Source organism: Scyliorhinus torazame, chromosome 1 (genome assembly GCF_047496885.1).
Source record: "Scyliorhinus torazame isolate Kashiwa2021f chromosome 1, sScyTor2.1, whole genome shotgun sequence".
NCBI lineage: Eukaryota > Metazoa > Chordata > Chondrichthyes > Carcharhiniformes > Scyliorhinidae > Scyliorhinus > Scyliorhinus torazame.
In genome coordinates, this window is record NC_092707.1 from 387,209,564 (window position 1) to 387,236,341 (window position 26,778).

General features: G+C 48.3%; 1 protein-coding gene across 3 annotated transcripts in view; it reads left to right on the plus strand.

Moving 5' to 3' along the window:
* The window catches only part of ahctf1 (AT hook containing transcription factor 1), a 148,499-nt gene that overhangs the window by 61,137 nt on the left and 60,584 nt on the right, over nt 1-26,778 (plus strand). For all 3 annotated transcript variants that reach the window (XM_072512848.1, XM_072512856.1, XM_072512853.1), the window contains exons 13-21: nt 4,334-4,424; nt 11,584-11,673; nt 14,776-14,916; nt 15,224-15,328; nt 15,440-15,539; nt 17,195-17,318; nt 17,395-17,451; nt 17,625-17,771; nt 22,605-22,795. In XM_072512848.1, the coding sequence (XP_072368949.1) occupies nt 4,334-4,424; nt 11,584-11,673; nt 14,776-14,916; nt 15,224-15,328; nt 15,440-15,539; nt 17,195-17,318; nt 17,395-17,451; nt 17,625-17,771; nt 22,605-22,795 (1,046 nt within the window). The remainder of the gene's footprint in view (nt 1-4,333; nt 4,425-11,583; nt 11,674-14,775; nt 14,917-15,223; nt 15,329-15,439; nt 15,540-17,194; nt 17,319-17,394; nt 17,452-17,624; nt 17,772-22,604; nt 22,796-26,778) is intronic.

The following is a 26,778-nucleotide window of genomic DNA, read 5'->3' on the forward strand; positions in this document are numbered from 1 at the left end:
GCTCGCTCTCTCTCTGAGGCGCGCTCGCTCTCTCTCTGAGGCGCGCTCGCTCTCTCTCTGAGGCGCGCTCGCTCTCTCTCTGAGGCGCGCTCGCTCTCTCTCTGAGGCGCGCTCGCTCTCTCTCTGAGGCGCGCTCGCTCTCTCTCTGAGGCGCGCTCGCTCTCTCTCTGAGGCGCGCTCGCTCTCTCTCTGAGGCGCGCTCGCTCTCTCTCTGAGGCGCGCTCGCTCGCTCTCTGAGGCGCGCTCGCTCGCTCTCTGAGGCGCGCTCGCTCGCTCTGAGGCGCGCTCGCTCGCTGAGGCGCGTTCGCTCGCTGAGGCGCGCTCGCTCTTTCTCAGGCGCGCTCGCTCTCTTTCTCAGGCGCGCTCGCTCTCTTTCTCAGGCGCGCTCGCTCGCTCTGAGGCGCGTTCGCTCGCTCTGAGGCGCGTTCGCTCGCTCTGAGGCGCGCTCGCTCTCTGAGGCGCGCTCGCTCTTTCTGAGGCGCGCTCGCTCGCTCTGAGGCGCGCTCGCTCGCTCTGAGGCGCGCTCGCTCGCTCTGAGGCGCGCTCGCTCGCTCTGAGGCGCGCTCGCTCGCTCTGAGGCGCGCTCGCTCGCTCTGAGGCGCGCTCGCTCGCTCTGAGGCGCACTCGCTCTCTCTGAGGTGCGCTCGCTCTATTTCTCAGGCGCGCTCGCTCGCTCTCTGAGGCGCGCTCGCTCGCTCTCTGAGGCGCGCTCGCTCGCTCTGAGGCGCATTCGCGCTCTCTGAGGCGTGCTCGCTCTCTGAGGCGCGCGCGCTCACACTTTCTGAGGCGCGCGCGCTCACACTTTCTGAGGCGCGCTCGCACTTTCTGAGGCGAGCTCGCTCGCTCTGAGGCGCGTTCACTCTCTCTGAGGCGCGTTCGCTCTCTCTGAGGCGCGTTCGCTCTCTCTGAGGCGCGTTCGCTCTCTCTGAGGCGCGTTCGCTCTCTCTGAGGCGCGTTCGCTCTCTCTGAGGCGCGCTCGCTCTCTGAGGCGCGCTCGCTCTCTCTGAGGTGCGCTCGCTCTATTTCTCAGGCGCGCTCGCTCTTTCTGAGGCGCGCTCGCTCTCTTTCTCAGGCGCGCTCGCTCTCTTTCTCAGGCGCGCTCGCTCTCTTTCTCAGGCGCGCTCGCTCTCTCTGAGGCGCGCTCGCTCTTTCTGAGGCGCGCTCGCTCTCTTTCTCAGGCGCGCTCGCTCTCTTTCTCAGGCGCGCTCGCTCTCTTTCTCAGGCGCGCTCGCTCTCTCTGAGGCGCGCTCGCTCGCTCTGAGGCGCGCTCGCTCTCTGAGGCGCGCTCGCTCTTTCTGAGGCGCACTCGCTCTTTCTGAGGCGCGCTCGCTCGCTCTGAGGCGCGCTCGCTCGCTCTGAGGCGCGCTCGCTCGCTCTGAGGCGCGCTCGCTCGCTCTGAGGCGCACTCGCTCTCTCTGAGGTGCGCTCGCTCTATTTCTCAGGCGCGCTCGCTCGCTCTCTGAGGCGCGCTCGCTCGCTCTGAGGCGCATTCGCGCTCTCTGAGGCGTGCTCGCTCTCTGAGGCGCGCGCGCTCACACTTTCTGAGGCGCGCGCGCTCACACTTTCTGAGGCGCGCTCGCACTTTCTGAGGCGAGCTCGCTCGCTCTGAGGCGCGTTCACTCTCTCTGAGGCGCGTTCGCTCTCTCTGAGGCGCGTTCGCTCTCTCTGAGGCGCGTTCGCTCTCTCTGAGGCGCGTTCGCTCTCTCTGAGGCGCGCTCGCTCTCTGAGGCGCGCTCGCTCTCTCTGAGGTGCGCTCGCTCTATTTCTCAGGCGCGCTCGCTCTTTCTGAGGCGCGCTCGCTCTCTTTCTCAGGCGCGCTCGCTCTCTTTCTCAGGCGCGCTCGCTCTCTTTCTCAGGCGCGCTCGCTCTCTCTGAGGCGCGCTCGCTCTTTCTGAGGCGCGCTCGCTCTCTTTCTCAGGCGCGCTCGCTCTCTTTCTCAGGCGCGCTCGCTCTCTTTCTCAGGCGCGCTCGCTCTCTCTGAGGCGCGCTCGCGCGCTCTGAGGCGCGTTCGCTCGCTCTGAGGCGCGCTCGCTCTCTCTAAGGCGCGCTCGCTCTCTCTAAGGCGCGCTCGCTCTCTGAGGCGCGCTCGCTCTTTCTGAGGCGCGCTCGCTCGCTCTGAGGCGTGCTCGCTCGCTCTGAGGCACGCTCGCTCGCTCTGAGGCGCGCTCGCTCTGAGGCGCGTTCGCTCGCTCTGAGGCGCGTTCGCTCTTTCTGAGGCCCACTCGCTCTCTCTGAGGTGCGCTCGCTCTATTTCTCAGGCGCGCTCGCTCTTTCTGAGGCGCGCTCGCTCTTTCTGAGGCGCGCTCGCTCTCTCGATGAGGCGCGCTCGCTCTTTCTGAGGCGCGCTCGCTCTTTCTGAGGCGCGCTCGCTCTCTCGATGAGGTGCGCTCGCTCTCTCGATGAGGCGCGCTCGCTCTCTTACTGAGGCGCGCTCGCTCTCTTACTGAGGCACGCACGCTCTCTTACTGAGGCGCACTCTGAGGCACGCTTGCTCTCTCTGCCCTTCTTTCTCACTCTCGCTCTCTTTTTTTTCTCCCCACCCCTTTCTCCCCCTAACTAAAAGTTGTATTCCTCCAATATATGAATCATGAAATTCCGTATTCACAACACAGATACTGCCAGATCTGTGTTGTGGGAAATGGTGTGAATGAGTCGAATATGACTACTACACCTTTCTCTGAAGAAGTCACGTATGACTCCAAATGCTAAATTTGCTTCTCCCTCAACCTGAAGCGTGCAGGCAAAAAAGTTTCTGCATTAAAACTGATGCTTTCTTCTGCATACATCTGACACACATTTTAGAATTGGAGAGATGTTTACTGGACATTTTTACAAGGAAACACTACTTTATTGACTATATATTTTGACAATAAAAATGCTGTGCCTTTAACAACATTTACAGGCAGCTGTCTAAACATTCATTGTTGATAGGATCTAATTTGTAGATAGCTTTCCACGTGTATGTCCCGAAGAGACCTGACTGCTTCATTTCTGGAAGTAGTGGAACCATGAACAACCTCGGCAAGATCACGCCACTGCCAACAAGCAACATATTGAGCTGTACATAGTAGTTGATGGATACATGATTGACAATCTTTTCTATGAATAATCCCATGAATCAGCTATTTTTGTCAATTTTGTAGGATGACCAAAGCATGAGCACATGGGCAATAATTCAAGCCCAGTTAGACCTCTAACTAAATTCATTGTCTGTTTTAAGTGTTGCAACTATTTGATGAGGTCTTGTAACCTGATTTTTTTTTGGAGATGGTTAATCGGTTACAGGGGCTGGTTTAGCACGGGGCTAAAGAGCTGGCTTTTAAAGCAGACCAAGGCAGGCCAGCAGCACGGTTCAATTCCCGTACTAGCCTCCCCAAACAGGCGCCGGAATCTGGCGATTAGGGGCTTTTTACAGTAACTTCATTTGAAGCCTACTTGTGACAATAAGCGATTTTCATTTCATTTTGGTGTGTTTCAGCAGGGTCTTGCTGTAATGAAACGAAGGTGACAAAGTTGACACGCAACTTATTTTTATCCTTCTAAGCTAATCATGTTTTACTCTTGTGTTTGACTTTATTAACTGTCTCTAAAATGTAATTCTAGGTCGCTTAATAAGTTTTTTTACATGCAGACTACATCACTTTCCTTTTTGAGTTTGCAGTAATTTGTTGATTTTTTTTGAATTTGTGGTGATGATCTATAGCCCAGGCGGGATTTACCAAGCATTCCCCTGTGTGTCTCGCGACAGCGGGAGGCACCCTGCCATTGCCCAGCGGCGGGGTCATCTGGTCCCACCAATGTCAACGGGGTTTCCTGTTGAATGCACCCCTCGCCGGGAAACCCGCGACCAGGGTGTGTTGTCAGCGAGGCCAGAAGATCCTGGCGGCGTGAACGGCCGGAAATCTCTCCCATATGTCTATTGTGCACTTTCTATCAGTACTATGATTCATTGTTCACTTTGAGGCTTACTGTACCAGGCTATTTTATACATGAGGTCCTGTTTCATTTCATCGGGGCTTGTGGACGCATCTGTGGAAACAGATCTTTAAAGCTGGGATGGGATAATATCAGGAGTGCAAATTCGAGGAGTGCCCAATTCATTTTTTCCAATTAAGGGGCAATTTAGCGTGTTCAATCAACCTACCCTGCACATCTTTGTGATGTGGGGGCAGAACCCACGCACACACAGGGAGAATGTGCAAACTCCATACGGACAGTGACCCAGAGCCGAGATCGAACCTGGGACCTTGGCGCCGTGAGACTGCAGTGCTAACCACTGCACCACCGTGCTGCCCTTGCAAATTTGATTATAACACTTGTTCTTTTTTCGAAGGAAGAGAAGCTTGAAGCGATCCTGTCGGCAGCTGTGGAATCTAGTTCTTTGGGGTTAATAACTGGATGCATCAAACAATGGACAGCAGAAGGTAAGCCTGTTGAAACTATGTATAATAACCTTGTTTCAACCTGGTTGCTCTGTTCATTTTCAAAGTTTTTATTGGATTTGCACATATGATTTGCGGTTTTGTGATTGAACGGAGTGCATCAGGGTAGCCACGGGCCAAATTATGATGTGTACTTTGAAAATACTACTATTCCAACCTCTTCAAAATTTCAGCGTGGTATTCTGGCCTTGTTAATAATGGTGCACTCGTTAAATTTTTATAATGCTGGTTAAATTTTTTTTAAAAAAGTCATTCGCACCACTGGCCGTATATTTACAGAGCCGAAAGGAGGCCTCTGGACTGAAAAGTGTGTAAGCTTTTAGTATTGCTCCTCCATTTTCACCTCAAAAATTACCAATGGGACAGTTGAGTCTTCCACTTGAAACAAAACAGAATGACAACGAAAGAGACTCCATAGTTCAAAGCAGGTGTCTGAAAATGTTTTACTGTTAAGAGGGCAACATTTTTTAAATACTCAAATTTTACACATTTCCCCAATACTTAAAAACTGAAATACTGTGTTTTAAAAAATAAAAGTTGGTAGTTCAATTCTGGAAAATACAGCTACAGTTTTCTCAAATTATGGAATTATTGGGCAAATCCAATAAATAAATTCCGAAGGATTTTTTTAAAAAACTGCTTCAAAAATGTAATATGCACCAAGATATAAATCACAGCCAATCCATTCCTGTCCTCCTTCAGTAGATATATTCTTGACTGACACAACAAGTAGTTAACTCTAGCATCCCCCCCCCACCACCCTAAATAAACATTGTACTTCTGTAATTGTGTAAATGTGATGCCAAAAAATTACATTTTTGAAATGTAAAGCTTATATACTTGAGATAAAAGTTGTTTCACTGTGGAAAATCTGGACAATAAAGTTGGAACTTATAATTTTTGATTAGCTTTAACTTTTTCTGATCAAAAATAACAACGAAAACAGGTGAGCCATTTTATAGCTTTAGGAAAGATTGCGGTGCTGTGTTTTATCAGAAAATTAAATCCCTTGGAACTGATTTCTTTGATTTTTAATGTACTTCAGGAAGGAATAAAGTCTGTGTACATAATGGTAAATATACTTTGTTCAAAAACCCAATAAAAAACATTTGTATTTTTTTTAAAAAGGAATAAAGGAGCACCCGTAAAATGAATATTTTATTTTCTAACAGTTATGATTTTCCCAATAATTCCATAATTTGAGAAAACTGCAGCTGTAGTTTCCAGAATTGAACTACCAACTTTTATTTTTTAAAACACAGTATTTCAGTTTAAGTAACGGGGAAATGTGAAAAATTTGAGTATTTAAAAAATGTTGCCCTCTTAACAGTAAAACATTTTGACTTCCGGTTGCGGTGATGCCGAGCTAGCCGCACGTTTCGGCGGCTCCAGCTCCGACGGACCTTCGGGCTCTTTTAAGAGCCCCAACGGGGAATTTTTTGTCGACCCAACCCGGTGTGGGAGAAGGGAGTGGTGTCCCCCCCCCCCCCCCCCCCCCCCCCCCCCCAAACGAAGGAGGAAAAAACCGGCGGCGGCGGCTGCAGCCCGAGGAATCGTCGACCAAAAGGTCAGAGGGAGAGAAGTACAAGATGGCGGCGGAGAAAGCGCAGGCGACATGGGGGCCTGAGCAGGATGAAATCGTGAGACGGTGCGTGAAGCTGCTGAAGAGGGAGGTGCTGACCCCGATGCTACAGGCAATTGAGGGGCTCAAGGAGACATTAAAGACCCAGGAGACAGAGCTTCGCGTGGTGGAGCAGAAGGTGACAGATATTGAGGACGAGATCCTGGGCCTGGCGGTTAAGACTCAGACGCACGAGGCACTTCATAAAAAGTGCACTGAAAGGATCGAGGCCCTAGAAAACGGAGCGCGAAGGAAGAACCTTCGGATACTTGGTCTCCCCGAGGGTGTGGAAGGAGTGGACTGTGGAGCGTACGCAAGTACGATGCTGAGCTCACTGATGGGTGCTGAGGCCCCTACGGGCCCCATGGAGGTGGAGTGGGCAAATCGGATTCCGTCGAGAAGACCAAAAGCGGGAGAACCACCGAGGGCGATAATCGTGCGATTTTACCGCCTTAAGGACAGGTGCGGAGTAGCAGATGGGAGAACGCTGTGGTACGGATATACCAGGATTGGAGTGCGGAGGTGGCGAGAAGGAGGGCGAGCTTCAACCGAGCCAAAGAGGTGTTGCATAAAAGGAAGGTGAAGTTTGGGATGCTGCAGCCGGCAAGACTATGGGTCACGTATCAGGAGAGACACCATTATTTCGAGACGGCGGAGGAAGCATGGTCCTTCATCAAAGAAGAGAAATTGGATCGGAACTTAGGGACTGATGCTGCAGGAAATGTTATTGTTATTGATTTTGTTAATGTTATGGGTGAAGTTAATTGAGAAGCAAACTGGGAAGGGGGGAGACATTGGGGAAATGTGGGCGCCGGTGAGGGGGGAAAGACGGGACATAGTCGGAGAATAGGGGAGGGGAAAGGGAGCTGCGCCATAAGAGGCGGGTCAGGTAAACTGATGTTCCCGCGCCAGAAAGAATAAGGCGGGAAGACAGGCGCAAGGCGGATGGGAGTTCCCCCACACCGGGGGGGGGGGGGGGGGTCGAGGAGTGAGCAGGAGTAGCCGGGGTCAGTTGAAGTCAGCTGACTTACGGAAGTGATATGGGGGAGCAATCATGCTAGGTGGGATCTAGTGGGGGGGAGGGGGGGGACAACTGGGTTGCTGCTGCGGAAATCCAAAAGGAAATGGCTAAAGAGTGGGTGGGCGGGGATGGTGTGCGACGCTGGGGGAGCGAGCGGGAGCGCGGAGGCAGGATATGGGACTGGCCTAGAGAAGGTAATGTCTAGTCGACACAGGAGGGGGGCAGGTAGCCCCCTAGTGAGGCTGATCACGTGGAACGTGAGAGGCCTGAACGGACCGATAAAAAGGGCCCGAGTGCTCGCGCATTTGAAAGGACTAAGGGCAGACGTGGTTATGCTCCAAGAGACGCACCTAAAGGTGGCGGACCAAGTTAGGCTAAGGAAAGGATGGGTGGGACAGGTGTTCCACTCAGGACTGGACGCAAAGAACAGAGGGGTGGCCATTTTGGTGAGGAAACAGGTAGCATTTGAAGCAAAGAACATCGTAGCAGATAGCGGAGGTAGATATGTAATGGTGAGTGGTAGGCTGGAGGGAATGGAGGTCGTGTTGGTTAATGTGTATGCCCCAAATTGGGACGATGCGGGATTTATGAGACGGATGCTGGGGCGTATACCGGACCTGGAGGTAGGAAACTTGATTTTAGGAGGGGACTTTAATACGGTGCTGGACCCGAGGCTAGATAGATCCAGCTCAAGGACCGGAAGAAGGCCGGCAGCTGCCAAGGTACTTAAGGGGTTTATGGACCAAATGGGGGGAGTGGATCCATGGCGATTTCTTAGACCTAGGGCTAGGGAGTTTTCCTTCTTCTCCCATGTCCATAAAGTGTACTCCCGGATAGATTTTTTTTGTTTTGGGAAGGTCGTTGATATCTAGGGTGGAAGAAGCTGAGTACTCAGCCATAGCGGTTTCGGATCATGCCCCACATTGGGTGGACCTTGAATTAGGAGAGGGCAGGGAGCAGAGAACACTCTGGCGATTAGATGTGGGACTGATGGCGGATGAGGGAGTGTGTGCAAGAGTGCGGGGGTGTATTGAGAGATACCTGGAGGTCAATGACGACGGCGAGGTCCCTGTGGGAATGGTTTGGGAAGCACTAAAAGCGGTGATCAGAGGAGAGCTGATCTCTATTGGGGCCCACAAAAGGAAAACAGAGGCCAAAGAAAGGGAAAGATTACTGGGGGAGATTTTAAGGGTGGACAGGGAATTTGCAGAGACCCCGGAGGAGGAATTGTACAGGGAGAGGAGACGACTCCAGACGGAGTTTGACCTTCTGACCACCAGAAAGGCGGAGGTACTGTGGAGGAAGGCACGGGGGAGGGGGTATGAATATGGGGAAAAGGCTAATCGCCTGTTGGCTCATCAATTGCGAAAGAGGGCAGCAGCGAGGGAGATAGGAGGAATTCGAGACGAAAGGGGAGACACGGTGCGAAGGGCAGGAAAGATAAATGAGGTGTTCAAGACCTTTTATGAGGAACTGTATAGGTCTCAACCCCCAGAGGGAGAGGAGGGGATGCGGCAGTTCCTGGACCAATTGAGGTTCCCGAAAGTGGAGGAGCAGGAGGTGGTAGGCCTGGGGGCACCGATTGAGGTGGACGAGGTCATTAAGGGACTGGGAAGCAGGGAAGGCCCCGGGGCCAGACGGGTTCCCGGTGGAATATTACAGAAAATATGTGGACTTGTTGGCCCCGTTGTTGGCAAGGACGTTCAATGAGGCCAGGGAAGGGGGGGCTCTACCCCCGACGATGTCGGAGGCGACGATATCGCTAATTTTGAAGAGGGACAAAGATCCGTTGCAGTGCGGGTCCTATAGACCTATTTCACTATTGAACGTGGACGCCAAATTGCTGGCAAAGGTACTGGCATCGAGGATAGAGGATTGTGTCCCGGGGGTGGTGCACGAAGACCAGACAGGGTTCGTAAAAGGGAGACAACTGAATGTTAACGTGCGATGACTATTAGGGGTGATAATGATGCCCCCAGTGGAGGGGGAGGCAGAGATAGTGGCGGCAATGGTCGCAGAGAAGGCATTTGATAGGGTGGAGTGGGAGTATTTATGGGAAGTGTTAAGGAGGTTTGGGTTTGGGAACGGGTTTATTAGCTGGGCTAGACTTCTTTATGGGGCTCCAACGGCAAGCGTAGTTACAGGTCGAAATAAATCGGAGTATTTCCGACTATATAGGGGAACAAGACAGGGATGCCCGCTGTCTCCATTGTTGTTCGCGTGGCAATTGAACCTCTGGCCATGGCGTTGAGAGACTCCAAGAAATGGAGAGGGTGATTAGAGGGGGAGAAGAACACCGAGTCTCATTATACGCGGATGACCTATTGTTATACGTGTCGGACCCAGCGGGGGGGATGATAGAGGTTATGCGAATTTTGAGGGGGTTCGGGGAATTCTCGGGGTATAGGCTAGACATGGGGAAGAGTGAATTATTTGTGATACATCCAGGGGACCAGAGTAGAGAGATAGAAAGCTTGCCGCTAAGGAAAGTGGAAAGAAACTTCCGATACCTGGGGATTCAGATCGCTAGGAGCTGGGGAACCTTGCACAGACTTAATCTGACACGGCTGGTAGAACAAATGGAGGAGGACTTCAAGAGGTGGGACATGCAGCCTCTATCGCTGGCGGGCAGGGTGCAAGCAATTAAGATGATGGTCCTCCCGAGGTTCTTATTTGTATTTCAATGTCTCCCTATATTAATCACCAAGACCTTTTTTAATAAAATAGACAGGAGCATCACGAGCTTCGTGTGGGCAGGGAAAGTCCCGAGAGTAAGGAGGAGGTTCTTTCAGCGTAGTAGGGACAGAGGAGGATTGGCACTACCGAACTTGGGCGATTACTATTGGGCCGCCAATGTGGCAATGATACGTAGATGGATGATGGAGGGTGAGGGAGCGGCGTGGAAAAGACTGGAGAGAAAGTCCTGTAAAGGGACGAGTTTAGAGGCGCTGGTGACGGCGCCGCTACCGTTCTCACCTAAAAAGTTTACCACGAACCCGGTGGTGGCGGCAACACTGAATATCTGGGGACAGTGGAGGCGACAGAGAGGGGTGCGGGGAGCCCTGGTGGGGTCCCCTATCAGGAACAACCATAGGTTCGCCCCAGGAAGAATGGATGGAGGATTTCAGAGCTGGTACCGGTTGGGAATTAGGAGGGTGGGAGATTTATTTATAGATGGGACTTTTGCGAGCTTGGGAGCATTGGAGGAAAAGTATAAGTTGCCCCAGGGAAATATCTTGAGATATATGCAGGTGAGGCCGTTTACTAAACAACAGGTGAGGGAATTTCCGTTGCTCCCGACACAGGGGATACAGGACAGGGTGCTTTCAGGGGTGTGGGTCGGAGAGGGCAAGGTGTCAGAGATTTATCGAGAGATGAGGGAAGAGGGGGAGGAGTCGGTGGGCGAACTAAAAGGAAAGTGGGAAGAAGAATTAGGGGAGGAGATAGAGGAGGGTATGTGGGCTGATGCCCTAAGCAGGGTGAATTCCTCTTCCTCATGCGCCAGGCTTAGCCTGATTCAATTTAAGGTGCTACATAGAGCACACATAACGGGAGCAAGATTGAGCAGGTTCTTTGGAGTGGAGGACAAATGTGTGAGGTGTGGCGGGAGCCCGGCAAACCACGCACATATGTTTTGGGCGTGCCCGGCACTGGAAGGGTATTGGAAGGGAGTGACGGGAATGATTTCGCAGGTGGTGAAGGCCCGGGTCAAACCAGGCTGGGGGTTAGCTCTATTTGGAGTTGCGGAAGAGCCGGGAGTGCAGGAGGCGAAAGAGGCCGACGTTGTGGCCTTTGCATCCCTAGTCGCCCGGCGTAGGATCCTACTCATGTGGAAGGAGGCAAAACCCCCCGGACTGGAGGCCTGGGTAAACGATATGGCGGGGTTCATTAAACTGGAGCAGATATAGTTTGCCCTGAGAGGATCGGCTCAAGGGTTCACCAGGCGGTGGCAGCCATTTCTCGACTACCTAGGGGAACGTGAGAGGGAAGACAGATGACCAGCAGCAGCAACCCGGGGGGGGGGGGGGGGGGGGGTTTAGTTTAGTTTAGGTCAATAGATAAGGGGGTTTTGTTACTTGTGTATTGTTAAAAATTTCTGTGTTGTTACTGTTGCGTTTGTTTTGTAAGAGGAAAAATTGGGGAAAAAAATTTCAATAAAATATATATTTTTTTAAAACAGTAAAACATTTTCAGACACCTGCTTTGAACTATGATTCAACTAATATATATAGTAATGCTTTTTCAGAGAGGCACGGTGGTGCAGTGGTTAGCACTGCTGCCTACAGCGCTGAGGACCCAAGTTCGGTCCCGGCCCAGGGTCACTGTCTGTGTGGAGTTTGCATATTCTCCCCGTGTCTTTGTGGGTTTCACCTCCACAACCCAAAGATGTACAGGTTAGGTGAATTGGCCACACTAAATTGCCCCTTAATTGGAAAAAAACAATTGGGTACTCTAAATTTTCCCCCAAAAAAGTAATGCTTTTTCCTTTATTCCGCAAGAACAACCTAGGTCAGCTGCCAGCCTGCGCTTTGTGCTCGAGTGGACCTGGAAAAAAATAACTCGTACCAAGGAGGAACTCGACAACATCTGTAAGTCCACAACTTCTGAAAGTGCTTACTGCCAGTAATTTTCTCAGCTTTTATGATACATAGTTTAGTAAAAGAGGTGATCTTGTCTGGGGTGAGAGAGTCTGAGGTGGTAGAAAGTATAAACTACAGAAAGTATAAACTACATTTCCCCCCCCCCCCCTTCTAGTTTTCTGCTGTTTGAAAAGTGGTGACTTGCATCTTTGCAGAATTAACATGCGTTTTTAAGCTGTCTCATCTTTCAATTTATTATCTCAAATTCGTACCCATAAAATTATCATTCTTTGCTTACTCTGGCATAACTGTTCGTTGATGTTTATGATATTAAGTTTTGATTGTCTCTCTCATCCCCCAATAAAAACTCTTTATCTATTTTTGCATCTCCAGGACTATTATTTTAGATCTTCCCTGTCAGCCTCCCATTTTACAGCTGTCATAAACTCCCAACTTGACCAAAGCTTCTCCTGCCTGTAGCCTTTCCTGCCACTACCTGCCTGTAGCCTTTCCTGCCACTATCAGCTTTCTGTTCTGTGGACTTCATTGGTTTGCTGTTTCCACAGAAGTGAAAATTTTCTCCTCACCCCCCACAGTCTCACCTAACTTTTATTTGTAGCATTTCTAACCCTCACACTCATAACTTTCAGTCCTCTGACTCTGCCTTGCCTGTGTCCCCACATCTTTTTGTTCCATTTGGTGGTAGACTTTTCAGCTGCACTGTCCTATTTATCTGGAATTCCCTTCCAAAATCCCATCTTTCCAACCATCCTGTTCAGTCACCTCTCAAGGCTGTTTCCTGCCATGCTCGTCTGTGCTCCTTCACTTTTTTTTGTTGTTAAATCCATTTTTCCTCCCTCTACCCCAACCCTCACTCTGCCCTTTACTACAGAGCTTTGGGATGTTTTCTACGTTAAAAGTGCTGTATAAATAAACGCAACCTTTCTGCATAATATTGTGAGTTATTTTCATCTACATGGTGTAGTCTTTATAGAAAGCCAAGCTGACTGCACAGAACAAATAAGTGTTTGACTATCTTTGAGGTAGCTGCCGGTACTTAATAAGTCTCCTTGGAAAGATTTTTGTAATGGTAGGTTACTGATTTGTAGCCTTGCCCTTCTACTTAATGTTTTACTGTTTGGTTGGTTCGTGATTAAAGCCATTGGCATTATTTTTATTTGTTAATAATGTGGGCATCTCTGGTAAGGCCATCATTTATTGCCATCCCTAATTGCCCTTGAGAAGATGATGAGCTGGTGTCTTGAACAATTGAAGATTAAAGGTGACTTGATTGAAACACACAAAATCCTAAGGGGTCTTGACAGGGTGGACAAGAAAGGGTGTTTCCTCTTGTGGGAGAATCAAAAACTAGGGGTCCCTGTTTAAAGATAAGGGGGTGCTCATTTCAGGCAGATGAGAATGTTTTCCCCCTCAGTGTAGTGAATCTTTGGGACTCCCTCCCTCAAAAGGTGGTGGAAGCAGAGTCTTTGAATATTTTAAAGTCCAAGCTCAGTTGATCTTTGTTGAGGTTAAGGTCAGGTCAACCATGGACTTCCTGAATGGCAGCAGGCTCAAGGGTCTGAGTAGTCCACTGCTGCTCCTAATTTGTATGTTTGCATTATAGTGTCAGTAGATCCACAGTGCTGTTAGGAAGGGGGTTCCAGGATTTTGACCCAGTGACAGTGAACAATTCAAGGGGAACTTGTGGCAGTGTTTCCATGTGCTTTCTGACCGTGTTCTTCTAAACGGTGCAGGTTGTGGGTGTGAGTAGTGCCATCGAAGAAATCTTTTCGAGCAGCTGCAGACCAGCTTGTAGATGCTATGCACTACTATCGTTCTGTACCAGTGGTGGAGGGGATTCTAATCAAGCAGACTGCTTTGTCCTGGACAGTATTAATTAAGCTTCTTGAATGCTGCTGGTGCTGAACTCATCCAAGCAAGTAGGAAATATTCCATCATACCCCTGACTTGTGCTTTGTAGATGGTGGACAGGCTTTGAGGAGTCAGGAGGAGAGTTGCTCACTGTAGAATCCCTAGCTTCAGACTTGTGATAATAATCGCTTATTGTCACAAGTAGGCTTCAATGAAGTTACTGTGGAAAAACCCCTAGTCGCCACATTCCAGCACATGTTCGGGGAGGCCGGTACAGGAATTGAACCCTGTTGGCCAGCGCTGCTGGCCTTGTTCTGCATTACAAACCAGCTGTTTAGCCCACTGTGCTAAACCAACCCCTTGTGTGGTTAATCCAGACTGGTGTGGCTAATCCCGTGGTTTCTGATCAATGGGAACACCAAGGATATTGATGATGGGGCAGTTTGGTGATGATATTGAAGTTGAATGTGATGGGGAGATGGTTAGATTCTCTTGTTGGAGTCTCTAAGGAATTGGAGGTCATGGAGCTGCTTTGAAAAGGTGATGTATACAAGCTGCATGCTACTAAAAAAAGTAGCCACAGCTATCACGTGCTGCTGCTGGATGAAATTATTTGGTGAAATATGGACTTGGTCTGTTATGTAGGTGTGTTAGAGTAACACAGAATTAAATTAGCATTTCGCTGTTAACTAAGCCATGTGAATTATGGCCACACCTTGAACAATAGCAGTTGCATTTTTTTACCTAGTTCATATTTATATTTTTGCACCCATAAGCAGTTTCCTAAAAACTATGTGTGTTTCTTTTTGTTTGGTCTTGTTATGCTATTATCCTCTGGCTGAAACTTTTTGCCAGCAATCTACCTCCTGGCCGCAAACTAACATATAACTGGGAGATCTGATAATCAGCCAGGAGTGAATCTACGTCTTATGGGTGGTGGGGTGGCAGGATTTGGTACTGCTTCTCATCACGTCTGAAAGAGGCTAGTGCTCTGGAGATTCCTCTGATTCATGAGGCTGACACCATTAACTTGCATGCATCGTGTACTGTAAGCATGAGATAAGTGGATCACCCCAACTTTTTTTTTAAAGCTTGCATTTCAGGTACATTTATTCTCATTTTGAAGCAGATACTTGTGCAAGTCTAAAGTTCTGAGGGTTAACAGCTGTGAAAGATGGTTTTGAGAAAGTTGCTACTTGCTTAACTCTAGTGTGTTTCACTTTATCCTTTAACCACTAGGTATTCCACTTTTTGATGGATCCTGTCACTTTATTGACCCACACACACTCCAGTCTTTGCAGCATTGCCAGATGTTACTTAGCAACCTCACCACCATTGTCAGCTGTTTCCTTACTGAGGCCCAGGAGCTGACTGAGCGAGGTGTGTGTATGTGTGTTACAGCTGTGTTTCTTTGTGTATATTGTTACTAATGTGCCATTTTAGTTGAGGTGTGCAGCAATATTTTTAAGCCGTTGCTAATTATGTTTTGTTAATCATATTAACAAGTAACCACCAAATATTCAATATACAGTTGTGTGGCATTAACCTACAAATAAACATTTTGAGGCAGCTTTTCCAGAAAAAGAGGTTTCAGCTAAATATGTATCTTTGCTACATTGTTTGAATACCATTAGCCATATAAATGAATCCTTTTGTTAAGTATATTCATGAAAATATTTTCCAACAGGACTGATTGATTTGATGAACAAACGCCTTGTAGGTACTCTACTTTCCCAGTACACCCAGGTTGTGTTGTGGTTCTGTCGTGCCGGCCTACTCCCGGAGGGGTCAGGTAAGATCAAGATGTATATTTTTAAACTCTTCATCAGTTAAGCAGGAATAACATTTTATGCCGTACTTCAGTTGGCATAATCTTTATTAACATCATTTACTTTTCTTTTAGATGATGTTGATGTGTTACAGTTATCCAGGCCCATCTACAACTACCCCATTATACAAAATTATTATACCAGCAGGCGGCACAAGTTGGAGCGTCTATCCAAGTATGTTCCTAATGGATTTTCTTTTTTTTAAATATTTTATTGAAAATTTTTGGTCAACCATCACAGTACATTGTGTATCCTTTACACAATAATATAACAGTATAAATAACAATGGCCTGTTTTATAAACAAAGAATAAATAATATATAACAAAAACTAAAACTAAATGGCCAACTGCCTTGTCTCAGATAAACACTCTCCAAAAATATGATTTAACAGTCCAATATACAATTATTTATAGCAACGACCTATACATATATATTAACAACCCTGAGAGTCCTTCTGGTTCCTCCTCTTCCCCCCGACCCCCCCCCCCCCCCGGGCTGCTGCTGCTACCTTCTTCTTTTCCATTCCCTCTATCTTTCTGTGAGGTATTCGACGAACGGTTGCCACCGCCTGGTGAACCCTTGAGCCGATCCCCTTAGGACGAACTTAATCCGTTCCAGCTTTATAAGCCCTGCCATGTCATTTATCCAGGTCTCCACCCCCGGGGGCTTGGCTTCCTTCCACATCAACAGTATCCTGCGCCGGGCTACTAGGGACGCAAAGACCAAAACATCGGCCTCTCTCGCCTCCTGTACTCCCGGCTCTTGTGCAACCCCAAATATAGCCAACCCCCAGCTTGGTTCGACCTGGACCCCCACTACTTTCGAAAGCACCTTTGTCACCCCCACCCAGAACCCCTGTAGTGCCGGACATGACCAGAACATGTGGGTGTGATTCGCTGGGCTTCTCGAGCATCTCGCACACCTATCCTCTACCCATAAAAATTTACTGAGTCGTGCTCCAGTCATATGCGCCCTGTGTAACACCTTAAATTGAATCAGGCTTAGCCTGGCACACGAGGACGATGAGTTTACCCTACTTAGTGCATCCGCCCACAGCCCCTCCTCAATCTCCTTCCCCAGCTCTTCTTCCCATTTCCCTTTCAGCTCATCTACCATAATCTCCCCCTCATCCCTCATTTCCCTATATATATATCTGACACCTTACCGTCCCCCACCCATGTCTTTGAGATCACTCTGTCCTGCACCTCATGCATCGGGAGCTGCGGGAATTCCCTCACCTGTTGCCTCGCAAAAGCCCTCAGTTGCATATTCCGGAATGCATTCCCTTGGGGCAACCCATATTTCTCGGTCAGCGCTCCCAGACTTGCGAACTTCCCATCCACAAACAGATCTTTCAGTTGTGTGACTCCTGCTCTTTGCCATATTCCAAATCCCCCATCCATTCTCCCCGGGGCAAACCTATGGTTATTTCTTATCGGGGACCCCACCAAGGCTCCCGTCTTTCCCCTATGCCGTCTCCACTGTCCCCAAATTTTCAAAGTCGCCACCACCACCGGGCTTGTGGTGTATTTCTTCGGTGAGAACGGCAATGGGGCCGTCACCATAGCTTGTAGGCTAGTCCCCCTACAGGACGCCCTACCTAATGGATTTTCTTTTACAAATTAAATGTACAGTATGTGATCCTCACTGACTTAATGAACAGCACAACTTTTTTTGTAACCTGGTTCATAATTTCTAGTTTTAAAATCAATGCTTTGAACCTAGGGTTTTCCCTGGAAAATTGTCTGTTGAGGAAAAATTGATTTTTAGACCAGAAACATTGGGTAGTCGCAAGTTGACTCATAATATTTCATATTCCTTCACCCAGAGGCAGATGGTGTTCCGACTGCCTGTTGATCGATGGAATGGTGTCAGAAACGGGGGACTGCATAGAGCACCTGTGGAAGAGGGATGAAGGAGGGACAGGAAAATATCCACCCTCAACTCTTCACGTAAGACATGATGCACAAATGGTAAAATTGGCTAATTTGAAATTTTGCAATATTAAACTGACCTTATTTTTAATAGGCTCTTCTTGATGTGTATTTACTGGAGAATGTGGATGAAACAACGAAGCATGCCATTGTATCCTTCAGCTGTATGGAAGGGTTTTTTGGTCGCGTGCAGCCTTTCTGGCCTGCTGATGAATTAGTTCTTGCAAATGTCAGGCCTCCTGTTGTGATTCTAATTATATAGGTAATTAATTATTTGGGTGATTCCACTTCTTCTGTTTTGGAGCCTTGACCTCTGATTTACAGGCTATTTACCTGCTGCTGGATGTACTTTCTTCTGCTCCTAACAAGAATGAGTCTTCAATTGAATCCTTTCCACCTGCTTTTGCCGTACCTGTGGGTCTGGTGAACCTTATCCAAGGTTTTTGGCTTTTGGATCATAGTGACCATGAGGTAAATAACCGCTGCTTTCCTGTCAGTTGAAGCATGTTGGTGAAATGTCTAGGTGGACAACTTGTGCATTGAAAATCGGCAGTTAACATTGCATGTGATGACTTAAAAACTTTTAAGATGTCCATACTAACCATGGTACGTGACCAAAATTCTGAGCTGTGTAGGACATTTTTACTTCATTCAAACTCTTGGATGTTCAGGAGCCAAATGTTTGTTCATTGGCCGTTGCAAGTAAAGACAATTGTGGTCAGATACCAGTGAAATATGTGCCGAGAAGAAGATTTTTAAAGTATTTTTAAGAATGCATGAAATCCAAGTTAGCTGGGGGAGGCAGTGGTATTGACGCTGGACTTAGTAATCCAGAGACCCAGAGTAATAATGTTCTGGGGACTCCGGTTCGAATCCCACCATGGCAGATGGTAAAATAGGAATTCAATAAAAATCTGGAATAAAAAGTCTAATGATGACCATGAAACCATTGTCGATCGTCGTAAAAACCCATCTGGTTCAATAATCATCCTCACCTGGTCTGGCCTATATGTGACTCCAGATCCACAGCAATGTGGTTGACTCTTAAATGCCCTCAGGGATGGGCAATAAAATAAAAGAAAGAATTCACAGGGAAAATGAGAGAAATGGGCATTTCTCCATTAATTTTTAAGCATCATTGTTACTGGAAAAAAGATTGGTGGATGATCAATTGCTATCATTATATGATGTGGAGATGCCGGCGTTGGACTGGGGTGAGCACAGTACGAAGTCTTACAACACCAGGTTAAAGTCCAACAGGTTTGTTTCGATGTCACTAGCTTTCGGAGCGCTGCTCCTTCCTCAGGTGAATGAAGAGGTCTGTTCCAGAAACACATATATAGACAAATTCAAAGATGCCAAACAATGCTTGGAATGCGAGCATTAGCAGGTGATTAAATCTTTACAGATCCAGAGATGGGGTAACCCCAGGTTAAAGAGGTGTGAATTGTACCAAGCCAGGACAGTTGGTAGGATTTCGCAGGCCAGATGGTGGGGGATGAATGTAATGCGACATGAATCCCAGGTCCCGGTTGAGGCCGCACTCATGTGTGCGGAACTTGGCTATAAGTTTCTGCTCGGCGATTCTGCGTTGTCGCAGGTCCTGAAGGCCGCCTTGGAGAACGCTTACCCGGAGATCAGAGGCTGAATGCCCTTGACTGCTGAAGTGTTCCCCGACTGGAAAGGAACATTCCTGCCTGGTGATTGTTGCGCGATGTCCGTTCATTCGTTGTCGCAGCGTCTGCATGGTCTCGCCAATATACCACGCTTCGGGACATCCTTTCCTGCAGCGTATGAGGTAGACAACGTTGGCCGAGTCGCACGAGTATGTACCGCGTACCTGGTGGGTGGTGTTCTCACGTGTAATAGTGGTATCCATGTCGATGATCTGGCAGGTCTTGCAGAGATTGCCATGGCAGGGTTGTGTGGTGTCGTGGTCGCTGTTCTGAAGACTGGGTAGTTTGCTGCAAACAATGGTTCGTTTGAGGTTGCGCGGTTGTTTGAAGGCAAGTAGTGGGGATGACCTTGGCAAGATGTTCATCGTCATCAATGACGTGTTGAAGGCTGTGAAGAAGATGACGTAGTTTCTCCGCTCCGGGGAAGTACTGGACGACGAAGTGTATTCTGTCGGTTGTGTCCCATGTTTGTCTTCTGAGGAGGTCGGTCCGGTTTTTCGCTGTGGCGCGTTGGAACTGTCGATCGATGAGTCGAGTGCCATATCCCGTTCGTACGAGGGCATCTTTCAACGTCTGTAGATGTCTGTTACGCTCCTCCTCGTCTGAGCAGATCCTGTGTATACGGAGCGCTTGTCCATAGGGGATGGCTTCTTTAATGTGTTTAGGGTGGAAGCTGGAGAAGTGGAGCATCATGAGGTTATCCGTAGGTTTGCTGTAAAGCGAAGTGCTGAGGTGACCGTCCTTGATGGAGACCAGTGTGTCTCCACTGGTCTCCATCAAGGACGGTCACCTCAGCACTTCGCTTTACCGCAAACCTACGGACACACTGGTCTCCATCAAGGACGGTCGCCTCAGCACTTCGCTTTACCGCAAACCTACGGATAACCTCATGATGCTCCACTTCTCCAGCTTCCACCCTAAACACATTAAAGAAGCCATCCCCTATGGACAAGCGCTCTGTATACACAGGATCTGCTCAGACGAGGAGGAGCGTAACAGACATCTACAGACGTTGAAAGATGCCCTCGTACGAACGGGATATGGCACTCGACTCATCGATCGACAGTTCCAACGCGCCACAGCGAAAAACCGGACCGACCTCCTCAGAAGACAAACATGGGACACAACCGACAGAATACCCTTCGTCGTCCAGTACTTCCCCGGAGCGGAGAAACTACGTCATCTTCTTCACAGCCTTCAACACGTCATTGATAACGATGAACATCTTGCCAAGGTCATCCCCACACCCCCACTACTTGCCTTCAAACAACCGCGCAACCTCAAACGAACCATTGTTTGCAGCAAACTACCCAGTCTTCAGAACAGTGACCTCGACACCACACAACCCTGTCATGGCAATCTCTGCAAGACGTGCCAGATCATCGACATGGATACCACTATTACACGTGAGAACACCACCCACCAGGTACGCGGTACATACTCGTGCGACTCGGCCAACGTTGTCTACCTCATACGCTGCAGGAAAGGATGTCCCGAAGCGTGGTACATTGGCGAGACCATGCAGACGCTGCGACAACGAATGAACGGACATCGCGCAACAATCACCAGGCAGGAATGTTCCCTTCCAGTCGGGGAACACTTCAGCAGTCAAGGGCATTCAGCCTCTGATCGCCGGGTAAGCGTTCTCCAAGGCGGCCTTCAGGACCTGCGACAACGCAGAATCGCCGAGCAGAAACTTATAGCCAAGTTCCGCACACATGAGTGCGGCCTCAACCGGGACCTGGGATTCATGTCGCATTACATTCATCCCCCACCATCTGGCCTGCGAAATCCTACCAACTGTCCTGGCTTGGTACAATTCACACCTCTTTAACCTGGGGTTACCCCATCTCTGGATCTGTAAAGATTTAATCACCTGCTAATGCTCGCATTCCAAGCATTGTTTGGCATCTTTGAATTTGTCTATATATGTGTTTCTGGAACAGACCTCTTCATTCACCTGAGGAAGGAGCAGCGCTCCGAAAGCTAGTGACATCGAAACAAACCTGTTGGACTTTAACCTGGTGTTGTAAGACTTCGTACTATCATTATATGGGAAGAGGCATGGTTTATAAAGTGGACAACGAATCACCAAATATCCGTAATGAGAAAAAACACTTGATGGCATTCTACATCAAAAGCAAATCCATAAGGTGTAATCAGCAGAAGAGTCTGAGGCATTCTGCACTCCCATCTCACCAATCTGCTGGAATGTTTTGAGACGGTAACTAAAGTCATGGTTCTGGCAATCACAAAGCAGATGCACATGAAGGAGGTACTTTGACCAATCCAATAAGAGCCTACAGTGCTCCTTTATTCTGTTAGTAATTCTGCAAAGGCAGAGAAGAGTTTTTTTTAAATGAATTTAAGGCTGCTAAAAATGTTAATTATACATTGAGTTACAACTTTTGAGGGGTGGGGGATGGGGCGAGAGACTAAAAATCAAACCACATTATTCTCCTTTTGTATAAGATCACTGGTACAACCATTGTTTTTGAGATGTTGTATGCAGTTTTGGGTAACTTGCCCACCATAAGGGTATTGATGCATTGGGAAGGAATTAGTAAAAAAATAAGCAAAAGTAATGTTGGTTGGGTACCTGGTAATACCTGTGAAAGATGACAAACTTTTGAATGTCAATCCTATCATGCTGCAAATTATGCACAATCACTTTGACATGATGCCAGTGCTATCTGAAACTATTGGCCACTGTGTGTGTTATTAGTTGAGAAATATAAGGATTGCATTTAAGAAAGTCTTAATGAGGTGAGAAGCATGTTACACAGTGGGGTATGTCTCCACAGCAAAATTGGGGTGATTGTAATAGAGAGGTGTAACATGCCCTCTTTCTCTGAACTGATGATGTTTTAAATAACGATTACAACATCCTGCTGGGGCAGCACAGGGGCTAGACACAGAAACAAAGTTTCCAGTATGCTACCCTACTAAAGGGCCTCGTCTCTTTATCAAGCCAATGCAACAATTTTTATAACTACATCAGCTGTCCTCTGAATGAATCCTCAGCTGATCCGCCACTCCTGGAACTGGGCCCTTAGCTCACTTTTGAGTACCATAGGGAAGAGGCAATTCTGTGCATAGCTGATGAACTGATGGCATCTCCTATGACCCAAACAGTTACCTCTTTCTAAACGTCATTAACACAATTACAATTGGCTCCAATTTAGTACCAAATCTTACTCAAACATTTATTTGCCTGTGGTACACAAGTCCAATATGCGGGTGACAGAATTTTGTTTGCTGATGAGATTTCTACAATATATCCTAGAAACAAATTCCCATTTAATTTCCGTTTTAAGATGCGTAAAACAATCTGTTAGATGACTTGGCTGAAGTAGGCTGGGAGAAAGCTCATGTGGAGCAAAAATAGACTGACTGACCTAGTTTCTGTGCTGTAAATTCTATTATTGATGAAGACGCAAGGTATAGATAGAGGACAGCATCTTATTCGTATACCCAGGAAAGTAAGATTCAGTATATTGTGTAGCAAGAACAGCCATGAAAATCACTTAAGTAAGATCTGACAAGTCTAAAATTAATTTAGTATTAAATGGGAGTGTTCTTCAATTGGAAAGTATTGCATTTTGATCTCTTTTTTTCTTTTTCTCAGAATGCTTTGGATCGTATTTTGCATCCAGCCACCAGCAGGTCATTGTCCTCATGGCAGCATGTCCGGATCATACAAGCCTTGATGTGCCAAGGAGAGCATAGAAAGGCCCTTCGATACATGCAGGCAATGAAACCTTCAATGGCTGGCAGCAGTGAGGTTAAACTACATCTTACCGTGTTGCTGTTTAACAGGTAACTTAAGTAGTAATCAGCTTATTTTTCTAGATTCTTCTCATTGATCGTAAGGTAGTCCATTTATCCATTCAGTTGCTAGAGGTAGATTTAGTTACCTATGTAGTTGATCTAGCAATTCTGCCAAGCATGAAGAACACAAGTGTACTTTCTCATTGGGCTCTTTGTTCTTTTGTGTAGCAGGAGGGGGGTGGGGGAAGAGATAAAATGTCACGTCTGTTGACCAGAATGATCCAGGTTGAGTTTGAGTGCAAATCAAAGTACAAATATCTCCAGTAACTTCATTGAAGCCTACTTGTGACAATAAGCGATTATTATTATTAATAAAAATCAATTGAACTTGCAATAATGACACACTTCAAATACAAGCAAAGCAGGAACATAACAATAGCAGTGAGATAGCACCGCTGCAGCATGCACCATTTACAAGGTGCCACAGCTCGCCAAACCGGTGCGTCGAGAATCACGGCTGGCCGCTGGGAGAATCGTCGTTTGTAACGGGCGAGCAGCGATTCTCCGGCCCGGATGGACCGAGCGGCCTGCCCAACACGACGGCTTTCCGCCGGCGCCATCCACACCTGGTCGCTGCCGGCAGGAACAGCGCGGGAACACTGGGGAGGCGGCCTGTTTGGGGGGGGGGGGGGTTCCTGCACCGGGGGCAGCTTCAAAGGGGGGTCTGGTTTGGTACCCACCGATCGGCGGGCCGGCCTCTCAGAAGGAGGACCTCCTTTCCTCCGCCAGCCCGCAAGATCCATCCGCCATCATCTTGCGGGGCGGCCTCGGTGGAGGACGGTAACCGCGCATGCGCGGGTGACATCATTTATGCAGCGCGGTCGCATCATTTGCGCGCGAGCCCCCTGGGGGCGGGAGACTAGGGGGCTGGGAGTGGCCTCCGACGCCGGAGTGTAACACTCCGGTTTTCACTCCGGTGTCGGGACTTAGTCTCCCGATGGGAGAATTGCGTCCAGGTTGTTCACCATGTGAAGCTTGCCAGTATGGGAAGCTGCAGATGTATATTTACACTCCCTGTTTTTGTTTACTATATTATTTATTGCACAGGGACTAAATGAATTATATTGTTATTATGTGTACAAATATATAAAACAAAAAAGAGTGGCTAAGATAAATATTGGTCCTTTAGAGGATGAGAAGGAAGATTTAATTATGGGAGATGAGGAAATGGCTGAGGAACTGAACAGGTTTTTTGGGCCGGTCTTCCAGTGGAAGACACAAATAACATGCCAGTGACTGATGGAAATGAGGCTACGACAGGTGAGGACCTTGAGATGATTGTTATCAGTAAGGAGGTAGTGATGGGCAAGCTAATGGGGCTAAAGGTAGACAAGTCTTCTGGCCCTGATGGAATGCATCCCAGAGTGCTAAAAGAGATGGCTAGGGAAATTGCAAATGCACTAGTGATAATTTCCCCAAATTCACTAGACTCCGGGGTGGCCCGGCGGATTGGAAATTAGCAAACCACTGTTTAAAAAAGGAGGTAGGCAGAAAGCGGGTAATTATAGGCCAGTTAGCTTAACTTCGGTAGTAGGGAAGGTGCTGGAATCTATTATCAAGGAAGAAATAGCAAGGCATCTGGATGGAAATTGTCCCATTGGGCAGACGCAGCATGGGTTCATAAAGGGCAGGTCGTGCCTAACTAATTTAGTGGAATTTTTTGAGGACATTACCATTGCAGTAGATAACGGGGAGCCAATAGATGTGGTATATCTGGATTTCCAGAAAGCTTTTGACAAGGTGCCACACAAAAGGTTGCTACATTCGGGGGCAGCACGGTAGCATTGTGGATAGCACAGTTGCTTCACAGCTCCAGGGTCCCACGTTCGATTCCGGCTTGGGTCACTGTCTGTGCGGAGTCTGCACATCCTCCCCGTGTGTGCGTGGGTTTCCTCCGGGTGCTCCGGTTTCCTCTCACAGTCCAAAGATGTGCAGGTTAGGTGGATTGGCCATGATAAATTGCCCTTAGTGTCCAAAATTGCCCTTAGTGGTGGGTGGGGTTATGGGGATAGGGTGGAGGTGTTGACCTTGCGTAGGGTGCTCTTTCCAAGGGCCGGTACAGACTCGATGGGCCGAATGGCCTCCTTCTGCACTGTAAATTCCATGATCTATGATAAGATATAAGATGCATGGCATTAAGGGTAAAGTAGTAGCATGGATAGAGGATTGGTTAATTAATAGAAAGCAAAAGTGGGGATTAATGGGTGTTTCTCTGGTTGGCAATCAGTAGCTAGTGGTGTCCCTCAGGGATCAGTGTTGGGCCCACAATTTACATAGATGATTTGGAGCTGGGGACCAAGGGCAATTTGTCCAAGTTTGCAGACGACACTAAGATGAGTGGTAAAGCAAAAATTGCAGAGGATACCGGAAGTCTGCAGAGGGATTTGGATAGGCTAAGTGAATGGGCTACAGTCTGGCAGATGGAATACAATGTTGACAAATGTGAGGTTATCCATTTTGGTAGGAATAACAGCAAAAGGGATTATTATTTAAATGATAAAATATTAAAACATGCTGCTGTGCAGAGAGACCTGGGTGTGCTAGTGCATGAGTCGCAAAAAGTTGGTTTACAGGTGCAACAGGTGATTAAGAAGGAAAATTGACGAGGACCTTTAATGAGGCAAAGGAAAGGGGACAACTGCCCCCGACTATGTCTGAAGCAACGATATCGCTTTTCTTAAAGAAGGAAAAGGACCCGCTACAATGCGGGTCCTATAGACCTATTTCCCTCCTAAATGTAGATGCCAAGGTCCTGGCCAAGGTAATGGCAATGAGAATAGAGGAATGTGTCCCGGGGGTGGTCCACGAGGACCAAACTGGGTTTGTGAAGGGGAGACAGCTGAACACAAATATACGGAGGTTGTTAGGGGTAATGATGATGGCCCCACCAGAGGGAGAAACGGAGATAGTAGTGGCGATGGATGCCGAGAAAGCATTTGATAGAGTGGAGTGGGATTATTTGTGGGAGGTGTTGAGGAGATTTGGTTTTGGAGAGGGGTATGTTAGATGGGTGCAGCTGTTGTATAGGGCCCCAGTGGCGAGCGTGGTCACGAATGGACGGGGATCTGCATATTTTCGGCTCCATAGAGGGACAAGGCAGGGATGCCCTCTGTCCCCATTATTGTTTGCACTGGCGATTGAGCCCCTGGCGATAGCGTTGAGGGGTTCCAAGAAGTGGAGGGGAGTACTTAGGGGAGGAGAAGAACACCGGGTATCTTTGTATGCGGACGATTTGCTACTATACGTGGCGGACCCGGCGGAGGGGATGCCAGAAATAATGCGGATACTTGGGGAGTTTGGGGATTTTTCAGGGTATAAATTGAACATGGGGAAAAGTGAGTGTTTGTGGTGCATCCAGGGGAGCAGAGTAGAGAAATAGAGGACCTACCGTTGAGGAAGGTAACAAGGGACTTTCGTTACCTGGGGATCCAGATAGCTAAGAATTGGGGCACATTGCATAGGTTAAATTTAACGCGGTTGGTGGAACAGATGGAGGAGGATTTCAAGAGATGGGATATGGTATCCCTGTCACTGGCAGGGAGGGTGCAGGCGGTTAAGATGGTGGTCCTCCCGAGATTCCTCTTTGTGTTTCAGTGCCTCCCGGTGGTGATCACGAAGGCTTTTTTTAAAAGGATTGAAAAGAGCATCATGGGCTTTGTGTGGGCCGGGAAGACCCCGAGAGTGAGGAAGGGATTCTTACAGCGTAGCAGGGATAGGGGGGGGCTGGCACTACCGAGCCTAAGTGAATATTATTGGGCCGCTAATATTTCAATGGTGAGTAAGTGGATGGGAGAGGAGGAGGGAGCGGCGTGGAAGAGATTCGAGAGGGCGTCCTGTAGGGGGACTAGCCTACAGGCTATGGTGACAGCCCCATTGCCGTTCTCACCGAGGAACTACACCACAAGCCCGGTGGTGGTGGCTACACTGAAGATTTGGGGACAGTGGAGACGGCATAGGGGAAAGACTGGAGC